Source organism: Crocodylus porosus, unplaced genomic scaffold, assembly GCF_001723895.1.
Source record: "Crocodylus porosus isolate Cpor-Errol unplaced genomic scaffold, CroPor_comp1, whole genome shotgun sequence".
NCBI lineage: Eukaryota > Metazoa > Chordata > Crocodylia > Crocodylidae > Crocodylus > Crocodylus porosus.
In genome coordinates, this window is record NW_017728909.1 from 28,749,756 (window position 1) to 28,777,495 (window position 27,740).

Below are 27,740 nucleotides of genomic sequence, written 5' to 3' on the forward strand. Positions count from 1 at the left end.
ATTTGACCCCAGTATTCTTTCCTGCCATGGCAGGGGATCGGACTAGATGATCTGCTCAGGTCCCTTCCGACCCTAGAAACTATGAAACTACATGCTTAACTCTGTCAGGCTGCATCTTCCCGAGAAAGAGCATCAGAACTCACGGTTCAGGTGATATTTTTTATTAGACCAACTAGGGTTAACCCTAGTTACAAACTTTAGTTAAAATCCTAGGAGGCAGCAAAGCAGTGTGCAGTTTTCACAAGTTGCCAAGTAAAAGGTTAAGATCAGACTCCCCGCCCTCCTCCCAAATCTCTCTATACCTGTTAACTCATACGAAGACATGGCCTCAAGTTTCTAAATTTACTGCCATTCAAACTGCATTTTTATATTCAAAAAGGCAGAAATTGGCCACTAGGTTTCTCAGTACTTTTATAGTATTTTATATTTATTCATTCATTCAATTTCATTTATTTACTTATTTAGTTATGTATTTCACCTCTCCTCACGTACCATCAATACTACGGAAGTCCAGTAAGTATGTCCTACTGTCCACTTGGTATAGCTGTAGACTCATTTTGGAATACGTGCTAGTCACTGGATTCTTCCTTCGAACCCGTAAGTAGTATGGATTTACAACCTAGTTATAAAATGCAAATAAAAGTTAATTTCCATTGTAATTTTAAGGACAGTGATAAAAATGTATGCAGCATTTTATTGTCTTAATGGAGCAACCAAGTTATTTAGTCCTTCTTTCAAGTTTAGCTGGGCTGACAAAACCCTTGCTGACAGACATCCATCATCTTCCTGAACATTGGTTAAACCAGGGGTGTCAAACTCACCCCATGCCCCAGGCTGGATCTGAACCACAGAAAAAGCAGTGGCTGTAGCAGCAGTGGTTAGATGAGACAAATAGTTGTGGGACAAGTAGGAACAAGGCAAGCAGGGCTGTTAGCACAACCTTCGCTCATGCCCCTGCCAGCAATGATCATCTCCAACAGTACCCCTAACCATACCTCCAAATTCCTTGGCCCACCAGTAGGTCAGATGGAATAGGTTCAAGGGCCAGATGTTTGACATCCTTGAGCTAAGGCAACAAGAAGCACCTCCAAAAGAACTGCATACACAAAGGGGATTTTGCCAATACACATATTTGTCAGCTGGGCTATTTGTATACATCAAGCTATAAATTTAAGAAATTAAACAACTGTTCACTAGGGCACCCTTGGGGCAGACCAGGACCAATGGATATAAAAACTGCTGGAAGGCTGCTTCAGACTCAGTACCAGGAAAAACTCCTTCACAGTCAGATGCCCAGACTGTGGAATAAACTCTCTCCAGAGGTGGTGCAGTCACCTACCCTGGAGGTTTTCAAGAGGAGACTGGACAGTCACCTTGCTGGGGTCACTTGACCCCAGTTGTCTTCCTGCCTAGAGAAAGGGGGCTGGATCCAATGATCTGCGAGGTCTCTTCCAGCTCCTAACAATCTGAATCTATGAAAATGATCCACCAGAAACCCCTTGCCACCCCTCACCTTCCATTCATAATCCAGCTGTTTAATTGCACGACAAACTTCTGCCATGATGTCATTTGGTCGACTTTGGCTCCGAATTCCCAAGTGCCACTTCGCTCTTCTTACACCCTGGTGTTTTGATTTTTGTGGATTTAGCTCATCAAGTGTGTGGCGAGGACGAGGCGTTTCAGCTACTAGAAATGGCACTCTTTCCGGATGAGGACGAGACAAATGGTGATCATCAAGAAAAGAATCTGGTGGGCTTGTAGCCAAGTAGAAGTCTTTGGCCTCATTCATTATTCTTCTGTTATCTATAATGAGGTGATAAGCAACTGCTAAAGGGTCCTGGTGATTTCGGCTATATAGACAACTTAACACCTCCTCTTCTGCACATTCAAACTTCTCACACACCTCTTTTAAGGCTTCATCATCAATCATGGTGGAGCTGTATGATGGGTCTTCAGGAAAGAGGTACTTGGGAAGCTCGTGCTTAAACCACTCATGCTCCCTAGATATTAAAAAAAAAAAATACAGATGTTTAAATAAAAACAGACATCTCATTTGAAGGGCTCCTCAGCTGATCCAGACTAAAAACTTGGGACAAGAGAGGAAGAGCACAGCTCAGCACTTTACCCACACAGCCCTTCCAAGTTGCACTGCTATTGCTCTGCCAGAAAGTGGCCAGGGACAGCACACAGCCTGGCAGTCTTGTTCCTGGGATGACTGAGGATAACTTGAATGAGCTGTGATTAACTTAGGCACACACAACACTGTCCCAAGATAGTGTTACTACATTCTCTCCCCACCATGTTTTTTTGTATATGTGTCTAAAGTAAGGCAATAGACTTCATAGAATCCCTGGGGGGGAAAAAAAGCTTTTCCCCTCAAAAATGCAACATCTTTTTATACTGGAAGCTGTACAGATTTAAACCAATGTTTTCACTAAAAAAAATCCTCACAAACAAATAGGGGGCTTTATTAGTAGTATGAGATCTAATACTAATATATTGGAATTAAGTATTTTTAGGTCTCTGCAAAAAAAAGAAGTTGCAAGTGTCAGGATAACATGGTAGGCATGCTACAATACTTACCTGAATCCAAGACAAGGTTTCACCCCTTCTCTCCCAATCACAATGTAGGAGGCAGGGGGGAAAAAAGCACTCTCAGATTTGAGAAATAGGCAGCAGCTCAGCTCCAGCCCCAAAGCCAGAGCTGCAGGCTCTGCAGCTCCTCTGTGCTGTCCTGCTGGGCAGCCCAGGGGCAACAGTGACAGCAGTGGAGCCACAGGGAAGCCCAGCGCAAGCTGTGCAGCTGCTGTACAAAGCATTGGGCAGTGGTGAGGTGGAGGGGTTGCTTTTACCCCACGCCGAGCACACTTCTGCCTCACCAGCACTGCTGTTGCTGCAGATGTTCAGCATGACCAAGCAAGTCTGGAACAGGCATGGAGTGGGGTGGGGCTGCACACAGGTCCCTACCCGCATACCCGTGAGGATGGGACAAGGGCAGCAGTAGCTAGAAGAATCTGCCGCTGGCTGGGCTGCCTAGGAAGGCAATCCAGCTGCGGAGCTGCCCCAGCCCCAGCCCCACTGTGTGTCTAGGGGGTGGCAGGACACGTCAGTGGGACAGTGCCTGGGCCAGGTGGGACTGGAGGACCTGCTGTGGGCGAGACTAAGTCCCTTTGTGGGCTGGATTTGGCCCATGGGCCCTATTTTGCCCACCCCTGTGCTAGATGAAGAACAGTTTAGCAAGCGATATAGCATGACATTGACAGAGAAGAAAAAAAGTTCCCCAAAATGACTGCAATTTGTAGTTAATTCTACAACTATGATTAAAATACACATTCATCAGCAAAGCTACCTTTCAGGAACATAAGAAGGTGAAATACCTAACTACCACACAGCCATACCAGGAAGAAGGCAGAGCAAGAATAGATCTTAAGTGTAGGTCCATTTACGCCAATAAGAATGCATTTCTGTTAATATAGACTATTATTTCACTTGCAGGAGGTAGTATTGTTACACCAATCCAGTCCACCTTATCAAGCCAGGTGTACACCATAAAGTTATGCTGACTAGGAGGAGCATGAAAAGATGATACCCCTAATCTTTGCAAGCAAAACCCTGGTGCAGATCAGTTAAGTCAAAAGAAAATGGCTTCTTTTGCTTTATTCTGTCATTCAGGAAAAAAGCTGTAATGATGTTAACAGAGGGAAAAAAAAAAAAAACAACCATTCTGTGGGCATATGCTGCATCACCACTCAAGGGTACCAACACAGTAACGACAGCAGAGGCTCTTTAATACTGATGAGTCCTCAGGATATCTACATCCGCACTAGGTTTCAGGCAGATGTCGGAAAGTGTTCCAAGTGAAGAAAAGGCCCGAGACAGAAAAGAAAGCACTGGTTCCTTTGAGTAATTTAAAATTTATCTAGCCAGTTGCACCATACAAGGAAAGGATGCTGAGCCTGTGATTAAGGCATCTGTTTTGGCATAAGATCTAGCTCCCACCATTAGAGACTTCTGACATCTTCATCACACCACTTGCCAAGTATGCCCCACACAAGCATCAACAAGGCTTAGTTGTCCATAAAGCTATCTTGAAATCTGAGGGAAGAATCCTAGAATAAACACTAACATGAGATTTGTGTCTCCTATTCCACCATCAGTTTACAGCAGAAAATTCTGCAACAATCATGGGCACTTTATCTTGACCTCCAAATGTCGTCAGAAGTGTGGTTTGAGGAAAAACTACAATTTAAAAATTCAAAATGTATCTGCTCTTCAAGGAATGCCAGCTAGCAGAGTTTATACATTCCTTTTTTGGAACTCTTCTTCTAAGATGTAGGGAAAAGCTTTCTCCCAACTAATTTATTACAAAAACCCAAGCTCATCCAGTTCTAACCCTGAAACAGCAAACACCTTATTTTGTACTTCTTTCTCTACTCCCCACTATCTTCCAACACAACCTGCTGCCTTGAGTTGGGGCACTTTTCTTAAACATTTACCTAAAAAATATTTAGGTAAAAGCAGGACTGGTAACTAAAACACATTTTGGCATCAATGTTAAAAATTAAAATAAAAAAGTGGAAATAAAATTGTCAATTCATTCACAGAGCTTAAATGCTTTAACATTAAAAACAAGCTTTTAAACCAAACAGTCATTAAGTTCTATCAACTTCCTTATATTTCTGAAATCCTAAATACATTTACTTTCATCTTCCAGAAAACAAAATATTTATGCTAACAAGAAGTGGTGGGTGCAGTCTTAGTTATAAAATACTTTACACCATTAAATGAGGATTTAACCGTCTTTAAAAGTTAAGCTAAAACATTAAAAATCAACATTAAATCATAAATTAACTTGAGAACTTGCATAATTACCCTGTATGTTTTTACATTAAGCCTCCATAAAGATTTTGCCACTGAGAACCAAAATTGACAATTCAGAACAAGAAACTGCAGGAGTTCATATATTAAGGCAAACTGAATGGCTTAAGCATTTTTATGAGATTTTAGTTCTAGGGATTTCTATTAGGAGCCATCTAGGGATATAAATATTGTTCTACAAAATATTCAATTTAACCTCCTCTAATTATAGCAGTTAAAGTAAACAATTAACCAACACAGCAGCTCAGACAGCTGCTTGTTGCTGGGAACCGCTCCCAGGGGACCCTTTGACAGGCGCAGTGGCAAGCCCAGCCAGACAATATAGGCCAGCGAAGGCTGAAGCTGGGGGAGAGCACCCATGAACAAGCAGCCAATTGCTTAACTGATGACAAGTCATTAGGCTACCAGCTGTTTTCCTCTTAGACCATGGGTACTAGCCCCCTTCCCTAGACCTGTGGGAAGTACTCAATTTGGATTCAGCCTGTTCAGAGGAGAGTGATTCGATCTGGTGATTCAAATCACTGTCCCTATTCAGTTTGGCCAAATTGGAATAGGAGATTCGTTGATTTGGATCCGCCAGAGAAAAGCAGGCCCAGCCAGGCGGCTGCAGGTTCTCCCATGGCTCCTCTAGTTGTGCCTGCCTCTCTCCTGGTGGATAGAGCCATAGGAGAAGCCCTACATGGCTGCCCTGCCCGGCCCCATCCCCTGCCCAGCCCCAGCATCCCAGCAATTAAAGAAAAAAAAGAAAGCCCTGCTGCAGCAGCAGCGATCAGGGCTTCTGAGGGCTCGTGGCAGCGCCCCCTGGCACAGCATGAGGCAATGGGGGGCAGCAGGGATGCCCGGCCCCGCTTCCCTGCGCATGTGTTGTGTACCGTCTGGGAGCTGGGGCAGCTCCAGCAGTCAGCTGGAGCCTGGCACCACTCAGCCCCAGCTCCCAGACAGCGTGCTGTCCCCACACCTTGGGGCAGTTGCCATGCCAGTGCCAGACTGTAGGGGCAATCTCTGCTGCCCCCCACCATGTGGGGGCGTTCTGTCATGAGCAACCACAGGCCACGATCACTGCTGCTGCAGCTGATAAGCGCAGAGCTTTTTTTTTTTTTTTTTTTTTTAAATAGCTCGGAGGCTGGGGCCAGGCAGGGTAGCCATGGGGACCTTTTAACGGGTCTCCCAATTCGATCGTAAATGCGACCACTGAACTGAGCCAAACCTTCGAATTGAAAATCGGCAACCAAAGCTTTGCACAGCCCTACCCTTCATCCCTCCTGCCCTCTAGTTCCTGCTGGGGCACCATGAGGCTTCCTTTCTCCCTTTCCCTACTGCACCGGCCCCAGGCCCCAAGCTAAATGATAACTAGTAAGCTAGCCAGTTATCACTGCACTCATCAGTTAAACAATTAATCCTTTAACCTTTCACATCCCTAGAGCCATCGTTGTAGCATCTGAGACAAGACATCAGCTAGTGTTTTACCTAATATCTCTCACTGTAGCTCTCTTCATGGGATCCACTTGCAGCATGTGTTTCAAAAGGCTAATCACAGACGGATTCAGGTACTGAGGGGTATAAAAGATACCATCACATATCTTCTTAAAAAGCGTTGGCACATGATCATCATCAAATGGAAGGGTTCCACACAAGAGAGCATAGAGAATAACCCCACTGCTCCAAATATCTACTTCTGGACCTGCATACAATCTGGAAAAAGTCAGCTATTAGTAATTTATATGAATGTGGTATATTTACATGCAGTTAGTGTAAATAAGCTGCCAAAAAAGCAATATCATAGGAGTACAGGGTAACTAATTTTGAGACGCAGCAGTATAACTCAGTTCAAGTCATGTACTTGCTGAGGAATTCAATATCCTCTTGTTCACTGTGGACAGGAAGGGAGGCTGCTAAAGCACAGCAGAATCTTCTAGATGAAGAAATCTCAACCCATAGGTCATGACCCAGAAGTGGACCACAAGAATATATAAAAGGGTTGTGAACTAGCTTTAAAAATGGATTCTCTTTTAAAGAGAAACAACATGGGAAGCTGTGGCTTTTCCCTTGCAGGCTGCGAGTGTTCCAGCCAGCAAGGGCTGCCTGGGCTCCCCCCCATATCCCAAACGCACTGGGAGGCTGGAGGCAGTGGATCAGGAGTGAGGGGCACTGGGTCAAGACCCCCAGCAGTTCCCAAACTGTGGGTTATGACCTCAAATTGGGTCGCAACATCAGTGGATGGGGTCATGCTGAGGAAGTTTGGGAAGCACTGTTCTAGACAAATGTAACAATTGCATTAGAACAGAGTACTGTTACCATGTATATGCTTCTACAGCAATAGAAGAGTAGGGCGAAAGAATTCAGCACAACTTTAGCCAGTTAAACCAGGGGTGGGTAACACATGGCTTGAGCCAGAAGCAGTCATTTGATCCAACTTGCAGACACCATCTTCAGCAGAGTTCAGCTGTGGGTAGCAGTAGTGGCCACAGAAGCTCTGGCTATGCTGCCCTGGTGAGAAGCAGCAGTGACAGCTGGGTCCTGAAGAGGTTACTGACCACTGAACTAAAAACTGAGCTGTGTCACTATAAGAGCATGCAGTTCCATAGTTCCATCCTAACAGCTGATGTATACTCCCTAGCAGCAACACCTCCTGCAATCTGCATGTGGACAAAGTTACATATGTCCACAGCCTCATTCTTAGTTCCCATGAATAAGCTACCTAAATAATAAGGCACACAGTACAAGCCTGAAGGGACAAGCCATACTGCTAAATCAAGCAGATGAATGCAGTGATGCACGTATTTAAGCAAACTTACTGCCATATCATGATATATGGGAAAAGATAAATCTCCAAAACTGAAAAATAACGGTTTAGTGCCGGTAAACAGAGAAGTCTCCAGGCTTCTCTGTCACATTTACTTATTGTTGAATGTAAGCCAGCATTATAATTCTTAAAGCTGTGAAGTGGAAACTACTGAGTGCCCGGGGCAGCTTCTACCTTAGCTCTGGGATCAAGATACCTATATGCAAGTAAAGCAATATTTGGATTTAAAAGAATGCAGATGTTCACACCATTATTAAACATTATAGCACTCTTCTGCCTGAAATTCTTTTTTCTCATTAGTTAAAAGAGTTCTACTTCCAAAATTTTCATTAATGAACAATCAGATAGATCACATTGGGAATTCTGTTAACTGAAAGCTTATTTACTACAGTACATTTTGGCCGCACCAATTTGGTGTTGACAACACCACAAACTAGGGGTGCACAAATAGAGACTTTTGGGGCCAACAGTTGATATTTAAGGAGGCATATTGGCCAATACCGATCTGATTTCCGATACGAGCTGCCTCCAGCTGGTAATTCCGGTGGGGTGGGAGGGGAAGGGAAAGGGCATGCGGGGTCAGATCAACACATGGTGAGGGGGAACAGGTGCAGGCACTGCCCAGGCAGGGCAGGGGGCCAGAGATGCAACTTGTGGCGGGTGGAGCATATGCCCCCCAGATCTACATCGGGCAGGCTGCAAATCAGGGCTGTGCAGGGCTCTTCTCAGCAGAGACTGGGCTCGGAGCGGGCGCCAGAGGCACTGGGAAGATGCTGCATCTACCCTAAATTACACCACTGCTGCCAGTCACAGCCCTAGCTCTTTCTGGCAAATGGGTGGAGGCAGGGCGTTGAGCCAGGGCTGCACCAGGCAGCTGGCAGTGCTGGGAGTGGAGCAGCAGCAAAATCTAGGGTGAATGCAGCATCCACCCAGTGCTGCTGGCACCTGCTCCAAGCCCAACCCCCCACTGAAAAGAGCCCCGCACAGCCTTGACTGCAGCCCGCTACACCCTGCACAGATTGAGGGGGCACACACACCCCCCCACGGTGCAAGCAGCAGTGGGAGCTGCTCCCTGCACCTCCCCCACTAGCTGTGGCTCCACACTCCTTCCCCGACCTGAGCAGCAGCTGCCCCTTCCCTTACCACGGGGGGCACCGATCTGCCCCGCAGCACACCCCTTCCCTTCCACCACACTGGACTTACCAGCTGGAGGCAACTCTCCATGCTGCCGGCTATGCTTCTCGTTGCTGAGTACTGTGCTGCCTGTGCGGCGCACAGTTGCATTTATTGGCCAAATTAATCAGCCTCTTTGGGCTGATATCCAATATAGCCAGTTTTCTTTATAATGGTACCAATCTGATATTGGACCGATGTATCAGTGCACCTCTATCATGTACAACCTGAAATTTAGCTTTCATGAAACTGAAACACTTCAGAAGCCACAAGAATCCTATAGGGTTATAAAAACCTGATTTCTGAGTATCAAAGGCCACTTCAGAGGCTACATTATCAAACTATTTATTAGCTTCCTTTTTTTTTAATTTAGTGTTCACAGCAAGTTCGTCACCCATGCACCACTGACCCAAATACATGTATACGTTATCCAGTAAAAGGAATATTACCTTCCTGAAATTACTTCTGGTGCAGCATAGTTAGGAGAACCACAACTTGTTCGTAAAAATTCTCCATCTGACATCATATTTGATAGACCTGAAAGTGTACAAAAGCAGATACTAAAAGATAAAATTCAGAGAGCAAAAATTATTTCACATTTTGTGCAAACATGCTAAAAATAGCCACTAGCGCCAACAGGAATAACAATTTTTACATAGTCTGTTGTCATAAAGTATTTCAGTATTTACAAGCAACTGTACTTCATACTTTTTTCTCTAAAGTACTAGTATACAAATTTTGTATGCATTTTACCCAACATTGGCAAGACTGATATTAAAGAGTCAGAATACATCCATGGTCTAGGAATGCCGGATAGCATACATTCATTCCAAGATGCAGTAAGATTGGTATTTTGGGGGTCACAGAGCCAAGAGGCTACTTCATTCATTAACAGGATAAAACAATTTTAAAAGCATAATTGTTCCCAAAGACTTTTACTAAAAAGATAGATAATGGGACAGTTCACAAATAGCTTCTACAGGAATACATACAAGATTCAATGGAAACTCTTTACAGAACAGTAGAGAAACTACATCTCAGAAATTAAGATGGACCCTCTCTCCCAATACTCACTGAGCGAGGTGTCAACTAATTCTTTGGAACTGAACGTCCTCGCAATGGCTTACTGAACTGAATTATTTCAATACCACTTCTTGCGCATTGGATGTGGTAGAAGACGGTGCCTCATCTAGCCTTCACCATTTATTACGTAGGGAGTAAGTTTCTGTGCAACTCTTCTTGCTTTCTAGCAGGTATGTATATTAATTAATTCTTAGAATAGCTTTTTAATATTACATTTGGTTTTACTGTAATGTAATTAGTCTCATCTCATCCAAGAACATTCTGCATAAGTGTAGTAATCCCTTTGAAAGAATGAATAAGATTCCCAATCCCCAGTGTACTTGACCATCATACCTCTGAAATAATTGAGTACTCAGCATCACCTAGCACCTTTCATCAGAGATCTCAAAGCACTTTACAAAGGCAGGTATTATCCACTATGCCTACAAGAGAAATATTACGACTATGTAGCAGTCTAGATACCTTTCTATGTTTATATGGCAAGAAGTATTCCTATAATGCTGGCCATCCCAAGAAAAACTTCCAGTCTTTCTGCACCTATAGTTCCTGCTACTCTACAGCAAGTCAAGACAAAAACTAATATGACTTTCCTAACCTTGGATAAATTCAACAATGTATTGCAAGATCAAGGTTGCTAAAAAGTTTGTTCTTCATTTTTTCAGGAATCTTAAGCATGAATTCAATGTTCTTCCAAACATATCAGATCTTAACTTTAAATTGTAAACTTGTATTTGCAATTTCATGTGGAAAGTGTACTAAATAAATGTTCTAAGATACCATTTAACTAGTGATGTGGTCCCTATAAATCGGTTAAACTTCCTTTACACTGTACTTCCCCAACATAATCATTACAACAAATGGGAGAACATTTGTGGTTTTTTTATTTTTTATTTTTTTACACAAGCAGACAAACAGCCATAGAAATTAGTCAACTCAAATGGCAACCTTCAGAAAAAAAAAAAGGAGTCATGGATAACTAAAGTACTGCATTTCATCTAGAACAGAAATACTGTTCTGCAAGGCCAGGCTAACTGTCAATTTCTGCTCAGCCACAAGAGACATTTGACTTAAAAGATGGCTTATATGGAAAAGGGAATGCTCCACTAAGCAATGTTTGCATTTTTTTCCCCTACAAATACATTATTAGGTCCTTCTACCACAGGGGCGGGCAATTATTTTGGGCAGAAGGCCAATTACTGAGTTTTGACAAGCTGTCAAGAGCTGCATGGGTAGCCCCGCCCATTGGCAGGTGTCCTGCCCCCCAGTCACCATCCTATGACAAGTCCCACTCTCCAACCCCTGACCTTTGCCACCAGAAGTCCATCCTTCTGCCCCCAGAAGTACTCTTTTCAGGAAGGGGTTTTGCCATCCCAGAACCAGAAACATACCAAATTATACTGTAAAGCGATCATCAACAGCATTCATTAATTTGACTTCAAAAAATGTTTTTATCCTGATTTACATGGGTTTGTATAATGCATATAGGGGTGATCGCACAATAGCTTAAAATGAAGTCTTATACTTGTATATTGTGTGGGGATGGATATAGGTTTGTGACTCCACCCAGCTCCGACAGGGAGCCAGGGCAAATAAGTATTAATTTTACTATATATTTTAGGTGCTCCATGGGCCAGATAGAATGGCCTGGCAGGCTGGATCCAGCCCATGGGCTGTATTTTGCCTGTCCCTCTTTTGCCATGTCCATCACCATGGTATACAAGTACCTGAAAGTTTTCTGCATTTACAGACAGTAATGCTTTGGAGGTTATTCAAATGTTGTGTTTAGAATAAAAATGCTCACCAAAATCAGCTATCTTGGCATTCATGTGTGCATCAAGCAGTACATTTTCAGGTTTCAGATCTCTATGTACTACCATATGTCTGTGGCAATAATCCACACCAGAAAGGATTTGCTGGAACAGACGTCTACTCTCCTTCTCATCAAGCTAAAAAAAGGAAAGAAATGAAAAAGACTAATACATCCAGTATTTTTCTAGGAGCAGCAAGGCATTTTTATTTTATACAATTGCAAGTACATCCGAGTTAATGAACACAAAGTTATTTATAAATATTTTACAGACTGGATGCCATTTTGCTCCAACACTAGCCATGGTCTCAGTTTCAGTGGTTGAGACAATATTAGAACCTAGTACTGATGTTCCCAAGCTCGAATGCTTTCAACAGAACTTACACTTAAAATGTTATCCTTCGAATCAATTATAAGAAGTGTGATTCATTGCGTCAGAGTCAAAACTTGAGGTCTCAAGTCAGTTTCAAAAGCATATACAGAACTACCATCTTTTTAGGGCTCAAATATTTCATATTTTACTTCATATAGCAAGGGCATTTGGTATATAGAGCTTCACTAAACATCAGGAGACTCAGATTTGAATGGACCAAGACCTTCGGAAGATTTTGCAAGAGTGGTTAGAGTGCATCAGTAGGCTTGACTATAACAACCATGTTGGTATCACATGTTGTTCAGGTAAGACGCAAATTCTGAATCAAAGAACTAATTACATTAAAAGTTCCGTTAACCAGCACCTTACAAGCCTGCATGCTCTATTACTGTAGAGCTTTTACTGTAGTCGAAACCTTCTAAGTGGAGTGAAAGAGGGAACCCTTTACCCTGTTACTGGAGAACTAGACAGCCAGCAGGATCAGCGAGGGCCATTAGAAGGACAGTTTGTGTGGCCCAGCCAGAGGCAGCTGGCAAGGCTGGGGCTAACAAGCAGCCCTTGTGTTTAGGCCAGCTAACAGGCCAGGATGGCTAGAAAGGTCAGTGTCCAGGAAACAAATAGGCTTTCCCTCATGCAGGAGGAACAGTACAGCCTTGACCATAGATAGGGCAGGATGGTCTCTGCCAGAGAAAGGGACTGAACCTATACCATAAGTAGCCCCAAAAGGGAAGTGAGTTCACTTGTTGAGTCCCTTTTTATTTTGTGATAGACTACCGGTGGACCAGATGTGGCTAGAAGGGGAAACAAGGAGGCCACTTTTGGGTGCCAGAAGGGAACATGCTGTTTTTGAACCCTGCTAGGGACCAGGATCAAGAAATAGACAAGCAGAAGCTTAGAAGTGTTAAAACCTGAACCTAGAAAAGGTGATAGACAGGGGTTAAGGCTCGGAAGGCTAGGGCCAGTGCCCAAGAGGAGTCAGAACAGAGCCAGGTGCCCCCAAAAGAGGCAAAGCTGGGCCTGGGGCACAGAGCCCTAGAGGGACAGGAAATGGGCCAGCAGCCCAAAGCCTGAAAAGGGGCAAAACATGGATTGGAGCCCAGAAGCCAGGTACACCACAGTGGGCCTACCCCAGCAGTTCCCAAACTCTGACAGATTGCACAGCGTCTAATTTAAAATGATACAACCTTAAGAACCATCAGCAAATCTGTCTTATAAAGTAATCACAATAAAACTGTTAATGCATATCACTGACAGATTGGGAACCGCTGGCCTAGGCTAAGGGGGTCAGCTAGAGGAAAGAGGCAGAGGCCAGACATTGTATTGGGGGCAAGGTGCCCATGGGAACAGCTACCTGCTAACATCTGCAAAGCATGGGTATGTCTATAAAGGGTAGGAGGCTACAAATAGGGCACATGTTGCCATGGGGGCTAGGAGTGCAGACAGACTAAGAGGGCCCACTTAGCACCAGGGGCAGGGCTGGACACAGTGGGGTATAGGAAAGACCCACTGGCCAAACAGAAAGGGTCCTGCTCGGGGATGCTGGGGCAGATTCCTTTTTCATGTTCAAGCTACTCCAATAAAGGAGTGGCAGGGAAGGGAACAGAAAAGACAACCCAAGAGCTGGAGCAGAGCAGGAGCCACACAGCTACCAGGGAGCATCAAGCTGGTCCTGCTACATGGAGGCTGGGGGGGAGCGGATAGTTCACAACTATTAATTTTAAACCGAAGGACTACATCTGAACATGTGCACGTGTGTACACTCTCTCTCTCTCCTCCCCCACTATTTAAACAGGACAAGCACTAGACAGGCATTTATAAACAAAAAAAAAAGCACACTTTATAGAAGTTTGGGAATTCCTCTTACCCTTCCATTTTTACAAATATAATCAAACAATTCTCCACCTGAAACATATTCCATCACCATGAAGATGTCAGTTGGTGTGCTGATGACCTGGTACCTGGTAAAACAACATGTTATTAATACACTCAACACAGAATATAAAATATGAGCCGTATTGAAAACAAAATCTAATCATTATACCTTATAACTAAGTATTTAATAAGTCTGTGTACTTCCATTGAGTAAATAAGACCAATGTTCTAAGTTTCATTTTTGTCTTCAGTGTTCCAGCTGAGGAATAATGAAGGATGAAGAGGGAATGTTTTTCAGCCCATCTTCACTGCAGAGTTAATTTGGGATCTTTCATGTTGTCCCTAATCCAGTTTGTCAGCCAAAAACCTCTTACCAAGATGTAATGGTGTTTTATCTAGCGAAACAAGCTGGCCTAACCTAGAGTATAAACCAGACCCCAAGTCCTTCTAGTACCTAGGCTGGGAAACCTCCCTCTAGAGAACGTGTATGCAAACTAAGCAACCTGAACTCACCAATGTTTGTTTTCCCACAATTCACTAGGAAAGAATTGGAACAGCTTAGTTTACTGCAAAGCTAAGAACCAGAGAATATAACATGAGAAGTTGTGACATCATCAGTGAGTGAGAGCAACACTCAGCATGCATACAGTCAAATAGATGCGACTGAGAATGACTCTGCATTGCAACTGCTCATGACAGAGCTAGAATTTAATCAAGGTTGAGTTACCCTGCAGTGAAGATGTGCCCTTTTAGGAATTTTCTCCTCTATACACCAAATCAACTATTAAAAGAAGTTACAGATCCCAGGATCAAAGCAACTACCAAAGAGCAAGCCCACATTTGGGAATGCACCAGTGTTCACTGATTGAAGTGAAACTAGGAAAGGGGGTGGAACACAAACTGGACCTCCTCAGAGAAGCTATTCATTTCACAACCCTGAAATTATTCACTGCCAGCTGACAAACAGGAAAATAATTTTCAAATAACCACTTAAGAACATGAAGTAGTAGCTGAGTACAAGTAGGTTGTTAAGGAGAAAAATGTTAGCAAATATAAAAAAACTCAGCTACTGAACATGAGCACCCCTGATGATTTCTTAGATCTCTGCTCATCTCCCCTTCAGAAAAAAACTAGTTGCCTGAAGATATTCTGAAGAAAGCACACTGAAAAAAATCCAACATACATGAATTGGACTGCTGAAAATAAAAATATGCATTTTTTGACAGCAGTCCTATTCATGTATGTTGGATTTTCCTTCACCTACTCAAATAAAATATATTATACTTTACCTTTAAAGCTTGGTAGTTTCCATAATAACTGTTCCAGATTTTTTTAAAAAAGAGAGAGACAAAAGACTTATTGCTTTTTTAAACAATCATGAAAACAAAAACAAATGAAAAAAACTTACAATTTAATTATATGCGGATGTCTAAAAAGCTTGAGATTCTGAATCTCTCTGCGGATTTTTCCTACTACATCAAGGCTGCGAATCTTTTGTCGATTTAAAATCTTCACTGCCACTTTGTGTCCTGTTAACTCATGTTTTCCAACTGCAAGAGAGGGAGAAAAAGTTAGGCTCATCCACTGCACTATGGAAAATAAACCTAATTTTACCTTTTTCAATAAAACAGGTTTAGAAAGCACCCTGACAAAATCAAGTTGTTTTACCACTTCCAATTATTTTTTATCCTGTTATTTATATATTCTTATCCTGTACTTCCAGTGCAGCATCGTAAGTCAGACTGCAAGTACAAGAAAACATCTTTATCCCTAGTATAGACTCCTTAACCAGGAATGGTCTTGCAAGCAACCTCACTTTGTTGCTAGAATACGAGGAATATACTCAAGTGAAAAAAGGGTATTTTGGATCCGAGTGGGCTCTGCAAGTCATCTCAAGTTCATAATTTTCATTAGCTACCTAACCTTTTCTGGGCCCAACACAAGCCTGCTCTCCACATACTTCAAAAACATTCTTTTATCAATAAATTTTCAGTTTCACTCTACTCACTCCCCCACCAAGGAACTATCTACTTAATGCTCCATCGGCCACTACACTACACTTAAGCTTTCAATCACTGTTTACATTTGACATGTCACATTGATTTAACTGCACTTGAAACAATTGGCCCCCACAAAACTTTAAAACATCCCACTACTTGTGTGGTTTGCCCTGCAATCATGAATAGCACTGTACCAAAGAACTGCTAGTTTCTTTCACATCTAAAGACTGCTAAGTAACAGGAGCAGAAGCACCTCTTGCCAGAGATTAAAGAGAATAAATTAAGGGTGTAATTTATAAGAGACCACAATACCAAATCTTTTCAGCCTCATCTCATTTTAATCCATTTATCAAAATGAAAGCCTCCTGTAATACAAGAATATGAAAATCAAGTGCTAAAACTTTCTTAATGGCCTTTTATTTTACTGTACTGATCAGTCCTGAGCTAAATCTCTTCTACTTAAAGCTTTCCAACAATTGTGGATCTTTCCAACTATCTACAAGCGGCTACATACCTTTACCCAGCTCCAACTCTCCCTGTAGATCAAGTAGCAATTCCATATCGCAATTCAACTGAAAGCACCATGCTACTGAATTTTTGTAGTGCCTCTGCAGCCATAGGCTGTCTCCCCACTACCTCAGCAGCACTCCTCCTGTCCAAGAGCCACCAAATTTATCAATTAATAATTAAAAAAGTGGGGTGGAGATCATTAAAAATAGTTTTCTATTTAATATCACTTAAGTAACATTTTTAAACAAGCATGTTAAAAATTAAATATAGTACATAATATGTTAAAGCTTAAACCTATTACTACCTTTAAACATCTAAATAAACTATGATGAATCCACAAACCTCTAACAAAAACTTGTGTGACACAGAATTCTTTTTTAAACTAAAAAAAAGACAGAATAGGGAGAAGGAAGGGGAGACTAACTGTGAAGGTAAAGCTTTATAGGTCTGGCACAGTGAATCACCTGCTGCATTAAAGGTTTGATCTTTTGAGGGGCACGGTGCTAGTGGCAAGCAGTCATCACAAGTGTTGGGACCCCAGCCTCTGACTCCAGGACCAAACAACACTGATTATAAACATCCAAGGTTCATTCAGCTACACCTCTACCAGCACCATTATGGTATCATCTGCCAACAGGTGTCTCGTGTCTGTGTTAGACAGGGCAATCTCTACATGCAAGAATGAGTACTCACCAATCTGATATCAGTTCCAGAAAGACAAGCCCGTGGCAGAACCCCTGAGCCTCCCCAAATAGTCCATTGCTGACCACAGGGTAGCTGTTCTGAGGCAGCAAAGCTTTAAAAATGAACTTCAACAGGAAACCACAGAACAAGAAATCATTCACAACCTGGACTGTATTAAGCATAATCTAAACAGGGACTATGGATTCTTATGCTATTACCTAGATTAGTTTTTGCGATTTGTTTGTCCCTATGGGTTTATGGCCAACTTGACTCTCCCAGCACTACCCCCTTCCCCTCTCTTCCTTTTTGTATTTTATACACTGCTCTGTGCACTTTCTTCCACAACATCTGTGGAAGTGAGCTCAGGCAAGGAAGCTTATGCCATTGGAAGCCAATCTTTTTGGCAGATGTGCCACAAATTAGCCCTGCATCCTCCTCATGTGCCACTCCAAATGCTTTCCCTTACCTAATCTGCTGCTCAGTTTTCTGATTCTGCTTGATCTGATGCTTTGATTGCTGTCCCCTGTCCCATCTGCCATTGTGCTACCACCTGTACCCTTCCCAGTCTGCCATGTACCACACAGAGGTTGCCTATACCATTTGTGGCACCTATGCCACATGTTGATGGCCTCTGGCTTAGACTAAATCAGAGACGAAGCATAAGGTACAAATCTAGCCTGTCTTCCTCCAGTAAACCCCAACACCTGTATTCTCAGGATCACCCACAAAGGCCATCCAAGTGGTTTCATACTCATATTTTACAGGGGTGCACAGATAGAGATTTTTGGGGCTGATACTGATAGCCAATTTTTAAGGAGACGTATCAGTCGGTACCAATCCTATTTCTGATACCAGCCTGGCAGCTTGAAAAACAGTGTTCAGCTACTAAATCTGTTGGGGTAGAAGAGGAGGTGGAAGGGAAGGGGTGGGGCGGGGAGGGTAAAATCAAGGCCCCTGCGCTGAGGAAAGCAGTGGGGCTGAGGCAGGCACTGCCCAGCTAGAGCAGAGAGGTGCAGGGCCTCGGCTGTGCTGGGCTCTTCCCAGCAGGGGCTGGGCTGGGCTGCACTTGGGGCAGGCAGCAGTGGTGCTGGGAGGGAACTACAGAAGTGGTTACAGCCACCTGAAAATTTGCCATAGCCCCTCAACTACCCACCCCAGCACTGCCAGCGCCTGCCTAGAGTGCAGCGTGGCCCAGCCCCCACTGGGAAGAGCACACACAGCACCGGCCCCAGCCCACCCCAATCCAGGGGCATATGCCCCCAAAACAGCAGGAGCAGCGGTGACATGAGCCACCAGTTAAGCAGTGCACAGTGGTGAGAGATACCCCACCTCCCTCCCTGCGCCCCAGGATGGGCCACGGCTCCATCCCATGCCTACTCCACCCTGACTGAACAGTGCTTGCCCCAGTCCCTACCCCAGCCCCACTTCCTCTCTCACCACAGGGGCCTGATCTGCTCTCCCACGCCCCTTCTCTTCCCCCACAACACATTTACAAGCCACATGCAGCTCTCTGAGCAAACACACAGGCCATTTAATCATTCATATCGGGCTGATTTCCAATACAGATAATTTTCTTTATATCAATGCTGATCCGAGATCGGACCAACATATCAGTACACCTCTAATATTTTAGTGTTTCAGCTGAAATGAACTCAAATTGGCTCAGCACTCCAAATGAGACAGAAGCTTGAGTAGTTTAAAGATTTAAAAGCTTGTTTATTTGCTGTTGTGTATATTTAAATTAAAATCCGCTTTACCATTCTATTCCAGGTACCTAGCACATCGTAAAATAAAAGCTAGTTACTAGTCAACACACAATAAATTTAGCATTTTCTGACATACTAAATGCATAAAAATATGAAAGTGAAGGTCTGTAACTACTTACATCTTAACTATATGCATTTTTTTCCCCCTAGAATGTACCAAACCTAGAATAAAGGTTCTAGTTAACTGCAAATCTACATGCTTTAACATGTTTATGCACCAATGAGAATGCACCTTTCTTTAGAAGGTAACAGGGGTACAAGTTGAAAAGATTATTTTGAAGCAGTGTTTCCCACTCAGTAAACAGCTCAATTAGGTGGCTTTCTTGAAATCAACCTAGCTTACCAATATCTCAGTTTGGTCTGGGTATGTTTTCTCTTTCCCTAGTCAGTAATATAGTTATCCACATTCATCTCAACAGGGGAAGGTGGCACCTTAGAGCAGTGCATCTCAACCAGGGTGCCACCAGAGTCTTGGAAGGATGACACATGGTGTGAGGAGATATGCAGATAAGCTAAACAGATAAGCACAGGCTCACTGTCCCTGCCTAGGTGATCGCCCACCCCTCACTGCAAGAAGGTAAGCACTGTAATATATAAACTAGTTTCTGAAATTGGGTGCCACAATTCACAGAAGTTATGGAGTGGTGTTTCAAGCCCAATGAGAGGTACCTCAATGCCAAAAAAAAGTTAAGAACCACTGCCTTAGACTGCTTTAGAAAAGCACACACTTTCAAAGGCAACAGCTTATTTCACCAGATGCTATCTCTAAGGAGCCATCCTGCCCTATTTTTTCCCTTGGTTACAAGAGCAGTAAAATCTTGCTGACGGTATTATTTTCCGCCTTCTGTAATTTGATGACTTCTTACAGCTTAACTGCATCAGTATCTGAAAATCAGCTCCAACATGGATTCTAGTCTCCACAGTTCCTACCTTCTAGAGATACTGTAATAGGATTTTGCATCTACTTGGTTCACTCTTGATCAGTTCAGTGAATGTTCAGGTAACGAGATCCTTCCTCTACAGAGCTGCCCTTTTTCACATGCTCTTTTCTGTTTTGTGGTGGACTCCACAGTCAAAAGGAAAACACCAAAACATTATGTTTTTAGCAAATATTCCTCTAAACAATGGATGTGTAGGGCAGGCTCTTCCCTTATTGTATGCATTCTGACGGACTGTGAACCTTCTGCTTCATTTTGTATGTAGGGTTTGCCTTATCTGCTATCTTTGCCTTCTGTTACAGTAAAAGCCACAGAGGAAATATAGAACTCTCATGCCCGACATAGGGACATTCCTTAAAACCTAACGACCATTCATTCAAATGGGAGCACCTCTGGCAGACAGACTACGTTTTCAGGTCTTAAAACCTCCAAGGAATTAACTAACCAATGGATGGCCTGATGCAAGGGAACAACAGACAAATGGAATTGCAGTTTATAAAAACAAGGGTCATTAAACCATACAGAGTGCAAAAAGGCACTAAACACAGGTGGGTGACAGAAAGACGGATTCACTCAGGTGATTCAGAAGAGAATGCATCTTCAATTCCTTAGAGGACTGGCTTAAGCCCCAAAACGTTGCTCATTCATGTGTACTGTATAACAAGTGCATGAAGGGGAGTACAGTACAGCACAGCACAGCACATTTTTGCACTATCCCGAGTAAAGAGTGATAGCAAAGTTTCCAAGATCTTGTTACATGTTTCAAACATTGGGTGCCCCAGAAGAGAGGAACCACATGCCAAAGGTTAAAAGGCTGGAACTCTGCGGTGGGTGAGGGGGAGGAGAAGGAGGAATACAAAGGAAACCGGCACTAAAAACGGAGCAGATAATAAATAAATAATCCTGTGTTTTCAGAAATTACAACTGTCAAAACACAGTTTGTCACTTTAACAAATTCTAGTTCTACGTGCATAGGCAATGACTTCCCTGAATTCAGCATCTTTTTTTTTTATAAATACTAACAGACATCTGCTGCTAGATTTTTTCATTTAATGCAAATAAATTCATTATACACTGCCAAAAATCGCATTTGATTTCAAATCGTTTATTTAAAAGACAACTAATTTTAAGCACTGATTTTATCCACTCTGCTTCTATATTTTAGATATGCACCCACCCAGAAAAGTAGCCTTCTGCAGTACTCCAAGTACAGCCACCAATATTCAATTTGTTCAGGGCATAAAACATATCCTAGGTTTCTTAAATAAGAAGGGAAACCATTCAGTCTTCCCAAACTAACAATCTACTCTTTCACTGGATGGTACTATTTAATAGTCCAGTAAGAAATTTGTTCTGTACCCAAATCTCTCTCAAAGAGTCCACTTTTGTAATGCATTTTTTTGTCCTTAATTCACCATTTATAAAACCTCAAAAAAAGACTGCTATTCATTTTATTAATAGCAGACCACCACCACAGCTTAGTAGTTTAATAATTTCTCTGAGGTTCACTCCAAATAACTGCTATGGTTTCCAATTACACTTATTAACAGTGTTATTTTCTGTCCTTAATCCAAACATTACAAGAACTTTTGGCAATAAGTAATAGTTCAAGGCACCTGGCAGAGGCAAAATAGCCAAGACTCATTATTAACAGATTTGTTGGCTCTCTTTCAGATTCAGTTTCTGTGATGAATGCAAAGCTAGATCTCAGTTCATAATACTGCATATTTCTGTGGGGAAAAAAAGAGTGAGAAAGGACTGTTATCTTCCTGCAACTTATTTGAAGACATACTACACAAGATAATGCTCGCCTTTCCTATAGTGCAGGGGTGGGCAAGATGTGGCCTGCCAGGCCATTCTATCCAGCCTGCTGTACCCATAAAAATTTAGAAAATTAATATTAATCTGCCCTGGGCTGCCTGTCATGTCGCCCTCCATAACTTGCCAAAACTCAGTAAGTGGCCCTCTGTCCAAAAATAATTGCCCACCCCTGCTATAGTGGAGCAGAAGATTTTTCTTCCTTTAAACATAAAAAAAGACACTTTTCAAGAAAATCAAAATTCACCTCATCATAGATGTTTTGGGACTGAGTGGTATTAATTCTCCAAGATAAGGACCACATCAAATTTCCTATACATTAAATTTAAAATGGCAAGCCCCTATTTTAATACAAAGAACTCTGCATAGGAAAGGTGTAGAGATTTGTATTTGCCATTGATACTTAAAGCTCAGATGCATTGTTGCATGAAGCCCTAAGGAAGTAATACTTTCCTTATCCCCAAACCAAAAGTTTAGGAGTGGGTTATTTATTTAAATCACATCTCCTAATTTAAGGACATGGATAATCTCTTAAGCAACCCCCAGAGTGCCCCAATCTCAATAAACTTTACATACTTAAAACCCAGAATGTTATCATTCCTGAAACATTTAGAGTGACAGTTCCCCAACTCAGAGTTGCAATCCCAAGAAGCCCCAAAGAAATTCTATTTGAAAGTTTGGACTTCCATCACAAGCCAAGTCACGGCAGACAGCAAGTAATCTTTGGACAGCTGATTCATAGACACTGGTAAAAGACACTCAAATATGCAATAAACTTTCAAGTGCTAGAATAATGGACTTAGTGGTTTGAAATGAAAAAGCACCAGCCACACTCATGTATCCTGTCTCTGACTAAACTTAATAATCTAGTCTTCAGCTGGAAAAATCTAGATCCAACAGTTTACTCAAAGTAACCATAACCACTAAGCTTACAGAAACCCCAAACTTGAGAGAGAGAGAAAAAAAAAAAAAAGGTTTAATCAAAGAGTCAGATTGCATAATCAAACTATTTTGTCTACAGGTGCCAAAACCGGTCTTCACTATTACCTGGCAAACAAAAAAGATTGACAGTTGTCTCATGACAGGTTAGCTAGAGTCTACTTATTTTGACAAGTCAATAAGGTAAATTCAGAGTACAAACACCTTAAAAAAGTATGAGTTAATAAGATTTCATACATATTCATGTTCCCTCATACTTTTATTCTAAGTATACACTTTTGCCGAGTAATCTTATGTTCCACACTACCTTGTTATCCCTTTCAACCTACATGCAATATTTTAATCTCAATTCAGGTAGAAGGCAGAGTAACTAACTATGTCTCAATATTTTACCATCAAGGGCATTGTGACAGAGACATGTGCGCACTGTACAGACTAAAGTTTCCAGGGCAACTCTGGGTACCAAGGGAATAAGTCTCTCCAGGGTTTATGTATAAAGAAAAAAAATGTAGATTTTTAATTTTCTCTACATTATTTACTAATTAATATAAATTATTAGCACATAACATAGAGAAAATGAAAATTCCACTTAGGATTACATATACACATTATATATAGTTAATATATATTAAATTAAGAGATTTATGAAGCCTCTTGCTTCACTTACAGATTTGGAAACCTGAACTGTTTTACCTCTCAGGCTTTAATTGGAAACATCAACAATTTAGGATGCAAGCTTTTAAAGTGGCAGAAATGAACCAGAGCCAAAACTGAAGAGGCAAACCTGCCTACTAGCATGTATGGAAAAGGAAGAGGGAACAGGGGGGAGAAGAGGGGGAATACCGAGTTCTGTTGAAGTCTCACCAAAATGATCAACCAAAGGAAATCCTAAGCTGTATCTTACTCTACCTTGCCTTTTACCTAACATTTAAGGCTTTCACTTTTATATTTCTCCATCCTTAACTGCAGAAAGCTCAGAAGTAAAAGCATTCCTCTCTGTGGAGGCTGACTTGAAAACTTAAGGAAATGCCTCTTTTACAGTTTAGCAAAGTAGTCATACAGCCTTTAGAGCTGCCCCCAAGTAAGAAAACTAAGCTGTCCTTAGAGAAACCACTCCCCCCACAAGAGTAATTAAAAGTGCTGAACAATCAAAAAGAAATCCTGCTAACAGAATGTCATGCCCTCAACAAAAGAAGAACGGGTAACTAGATGTCCTAAGACAAAAGGGCACCAACAAGAGTCAATGCAATAAGGAACTCCTTTTAATTAAATCAATGTCTGAATGTCTCCTACAACTTCAAAGCTTAATTTTATCTAGTAAGACGTTATAGAAAGGATTAGCAACAAGTTCAGCAATGGAGAAATTACAAGAGCGTATTGTAATACGTACAGCAGTTCGTTTGGGGTTTTTTTTGCCAGCTAGACACAGGGTTTGCTAGCAATACCTGAAGTGCTGACTCTCATTCACTTGTGTCATCATAACAATGCTGTCTGAGCCCTGGGGAAAATCTTTCTTAGGCATGTCTGCAGGTACACTAAGCTTTTTTTGTGCTTTTTATTTCAAGGCAAGAAGCTCCCCAAATATCCTTGCCTTTAAGCATCTTAAAAATACTAAGGTTAAATCACAACTTCACTACATTCTGGAGGTCCTTTTTGTTTTCTTAGCCATGCTTAGAGTCCCCCCCCCCCCACACACAGAAGTCAACATTTACTGTTTAAGAAGAAAAGCAAATAGTGCTTGGGTTATGGTTCAGTTCTGCAATAGTACAGTGGTCAATTTTAAAAGAAAACCTTCCCTTAGAGGCCCTTACTATTTAAAAAGGCTCATATTTATTTTAACAAGCACGCCACACACTTGTCTAGCAGATTTACAATCTAGAGCCTTATCTGAGGCAGAGTATAACTGCCACTAACTCACAGCATGATCTTAAGAACTTCAAAACTTTCCGACCGCTATTTTTCCCCACTTGCAGAGTAAAAAAACCTACCCATCTTGGATGGATGCCAAGTATCAGTGCTGGTGCAAACAAAACTATGAAATGCAAAAAGCCTTTTGAGCATCTCATCTAACTGGCAAGGAACCTCAAATACTACATGCAAAGACTATGTTTATTAAATGTGGTATTTTCCTTGCATTAACATTTTTCTGAGTTAGGCAAGTGCAGCACGGTCACTGGTAACTGCATGTGCAATCCCAGGCTTCAGCAAGTAGGCTTGCTTCAGGTTTCAGGAAAATGAAATCAAGCCATTTTGCCTCTGGAGAACAGTTATTTCCTGCCATAAAACAGGAGGAACCACCCACTGACAAACGATTAGGTTCAACATTTGGTTCCTGCAAATGTTTGCAACATGCTAGGGACTGCTCCACAGCCTGTGTGTTCTGCCACTTCAGCTCCAGAAAACCTTGGCTCTTCTAGTCTCCCACTACCTGAAGAAGGGGCTTGTGCCCCAAAGCTTGCAGAGAACTTTTCCCCAGCTATTTAGTTGGTTTAATAAAAAGTATCACACCTACCCAAAGACCCCTGCCGGCTCTTTTTGTATTACTTTTGTCCACGATAACCCTGAAGCACGAAACCCGTACCCACGCCCGCCTTGCCCAGGGCAAAGATCAACCCAATGCCAGGAGCTGTCCCCGACACTCAGCGCCTCATAGCCCACTGTCCTGAGCTCCCCCTGCACACCGCTTCCACATGCGGCCCTAGTGCCGGGACCCGGCCCCCGCCACACGCTTCACTCTTGCAGCCTCCCCGGGGCCCCAGGCCGCAGTGAGAGCCGGGCCCCCCGCAAAGGCCCGGCTCAGCCCCCACCCGGGGGGCGGGAGAGCACGACCCCCGCCCCTTCCTCCCGCCCGCCCCCCGGGAGCGGCCCGGGTCTCACCCTTGACCTTGCCGAAGGTGCCGACACCCAGCGTGTCACCCAAGATATAGTGGCCGATCTTCACCCGCCCGTGCTCGTGCTTCTGTTTATCCGCCGCCGCCATCTTGAGCCAGGAGCCGAGTCTGCGCATAGCGCCGGCCCCGACGGGGGGAGGGGCGGGGAGGGGCAGCCGCAGTGCCCGCCCCACCCCGCCGGAACCCGGAAGTAAGCGCCGTGCCGCCGGGGCTGGGCGCTCCCCCGGGAAGAACCATTTGGTGCCGGGAGGAAGGGATGGTATAGAACCGTCCACCTGCGCGGGGCAGGGACAGACCATTGCAGCTGGGGGCTGCGGACGAGCCCGGCCCCAGCGCCCTGGTGCGGGAGGCGGGTATGCGCAGGGATTGACCTGCCGGGTGCTCGTGGTGTGCAGTGGGTATTTATGGAAATGGCGCGTGTGTACATATAAGTGTGTGCGCGTGTGGGTGTGTTCACTCATGTTTGTGGCTATACACACACATATCTACATACATGTATATATGTCGTCATCGGCAGTCCCTTATATATATATATATATATATATATATACACACACATATAATACACACACACGTATATATACAAATACTAGTAAGTTGCCTGTCAAGAATGACAGGGAGTGGGGCCAGCAGGGTCAGAGCCCTGCGTCCAGCCCTGCTCCCCCCACTCTCTCCTGCTGCTTCGGGTCTGACATCCACACCCCCGCCTTCGCTTCAGGTCAAACCCCACTCATTTCCCTTACTGCTCGGGGTCTGCCTGGCCCACGTCCACCTCCCTCCCCACTCCCTTCCCTGCCTGGCACCTCTCCCTCCCTGCCAGCTCTTCTGCTGGGTCAAGCGATGCCATCACTGTGATCCCCCCCCTTTGCCCTCAGGCAGGGAGGAGTGGGGCAGGTAGCCAGGGCATGTTCTCCACCAGCAAACTTCCCCTTCAGCAGTGCAAACTTGGGCCCACGCAGCCTACCCTCCTGGGGATACATGCAAAGCTGGCCAGAAGTATTATGGACAAATACACAGACTAAGCCTTTTATTACATTAGAATGCACACATGCACGCACACACACACACCCTCCCCCCAACCAAGCTTTCCTTGACTGCTGCTCACTTCAGCTTAGGTAGACCAAGCAAGTGTCCTGTCCAAAGTACACGTGTGTATCTATATCCCCTCCACTCCACACCCCACCAAACACAAATTTTGGACAATCTATAAGGCAGGGACCTACTCTGCCGTCTCCCTGGTAGCACCTGCACAAGGAGGCTTGGGAACTCATAATTTGGAATAGAAACCCAACAGGAGGACACACGCTGCTTCCTGTAACGTAATACAAAGCCTGGGTTATACACTCCTAGCAATGGGACTACCATTGCCACTGGATCCAGTCAAACTCAGTTTGCTAGGAACATAGCCAGCCTGTGACAGTAATGCAGTGACTTTTTTAAAAGTCAAATTTCAGTGTTAGGGCCATGTTTGAACAGAGGGGCAGCCATGGAGATTAAATGTGGTGGCTTGCCACATTTGAGCTATGAGCATCACATAATGCCTTTTCCCTGTTTTCCACTCTTAGGAGCCATCCAAAATAAGAGGTAAGCTTCAAAGGAACTTCAGGTCAACCAACAAGTTGTCAAAGCCGAAAGGGGGACAGAAGAGAGTCAGTAAGGTTCTCCTGATCATGTGTTTCCTCCAGAGTTCAAATGTGAGTAGTCTTATCCACAGCACTAAATGCTGAGATGGCACATAAAGAACAGGCAGCAAAACCACTGAAGGCATTACACATATATAAACATCTACACATTATATGAGGGAAAATAAAACAATAATGCAAAGTGAAACAAATTAGGAGCCTAAGGCATAAAACACACTGACATACAATAAACCTGTCAAGTTACTGGCATTTTATACTAACACCTGAAAAATCAGTCTTTCATTTGATTATCCTTACAAACCTTTCCCTCAACATTTAAAATCATTTGGGAAATTTTACACAATTTTTAGTAGTCTTGGGGGTAACTCATGCAGTCCAAGTTCTGTTGTGGGAATAAGAAGAAAACATGTGAATGACTGCCTGCATTTCATCTGTTGCTCCTCCAAAACCTATAATATTTTCTAGCTTAACCTCGCTGACTCACTCATTGCATCAACACTGCTTGCGGAAGAGAAGGAAGCACAGTTCTGAACCAAGATACTACAGCATTTCCTTTTTTTTT

General features: G+C 43.2%; 1 protein-coding gene across 4 annotated transcripts in view; it reads right to left on the bottom strand.

The window, feature by feature from the left end:
• PRKAA1 (protein kinase AMP-activated catalytic subunit alpha 1) overlaps nt 1-25,668 on the bottom strand; it is a 29,918-nt gene extending 4,250 nt beyond the window's left edge. Inside the window, exons 1-9 of one of the 4 annotated variants that reach the window (XM_019532000.1) lie at nt 25,522-25,611; nt 21,504-21,617; nt 15,398-15,539; nt 13,982-14,075; nt 11,739-11,883; nt 9,304-9,391; nt 6,346-6,570; nt 1,514-2,000; nt 493-619 (exon numbers count right to left, since the gene is read on the bottom strand). In XM_019532000.1, the coding sequence (XP_019387545.1) occupies nt 493-619; nt 1,514-2,000; nt 6,346-6,570; nt 9,304-9,391; nt 11,739-11,883; nt 13,982-14,041 (1,132 nt within the window). In that variant the 5' untranslated portion in view covers nt 14,042-14,075; nt 15,398-15,539; nt 21,504-21,617; nt 25,522-25,611. Of the gene's footprint in view, nt 1-492; nt 620-1,513; nt 2,001-6,345; nt 6,571-9,303; nt 9,392-11,738; nt 11,884-13,981; nt 14,076-15,397; nt 15,540-16,503; nt 16,625-21,503; nt 21,618-25,521 lie in introns of those variants that run through there. The other 3 variants (XM_019531996.1, XM_019532001.1, XM_019531997.1) reach the window with 3 other exon arrangements.
• Between the last annotated feature and the right edge of the window lie 2,072 nt (nt 25,669-27,740).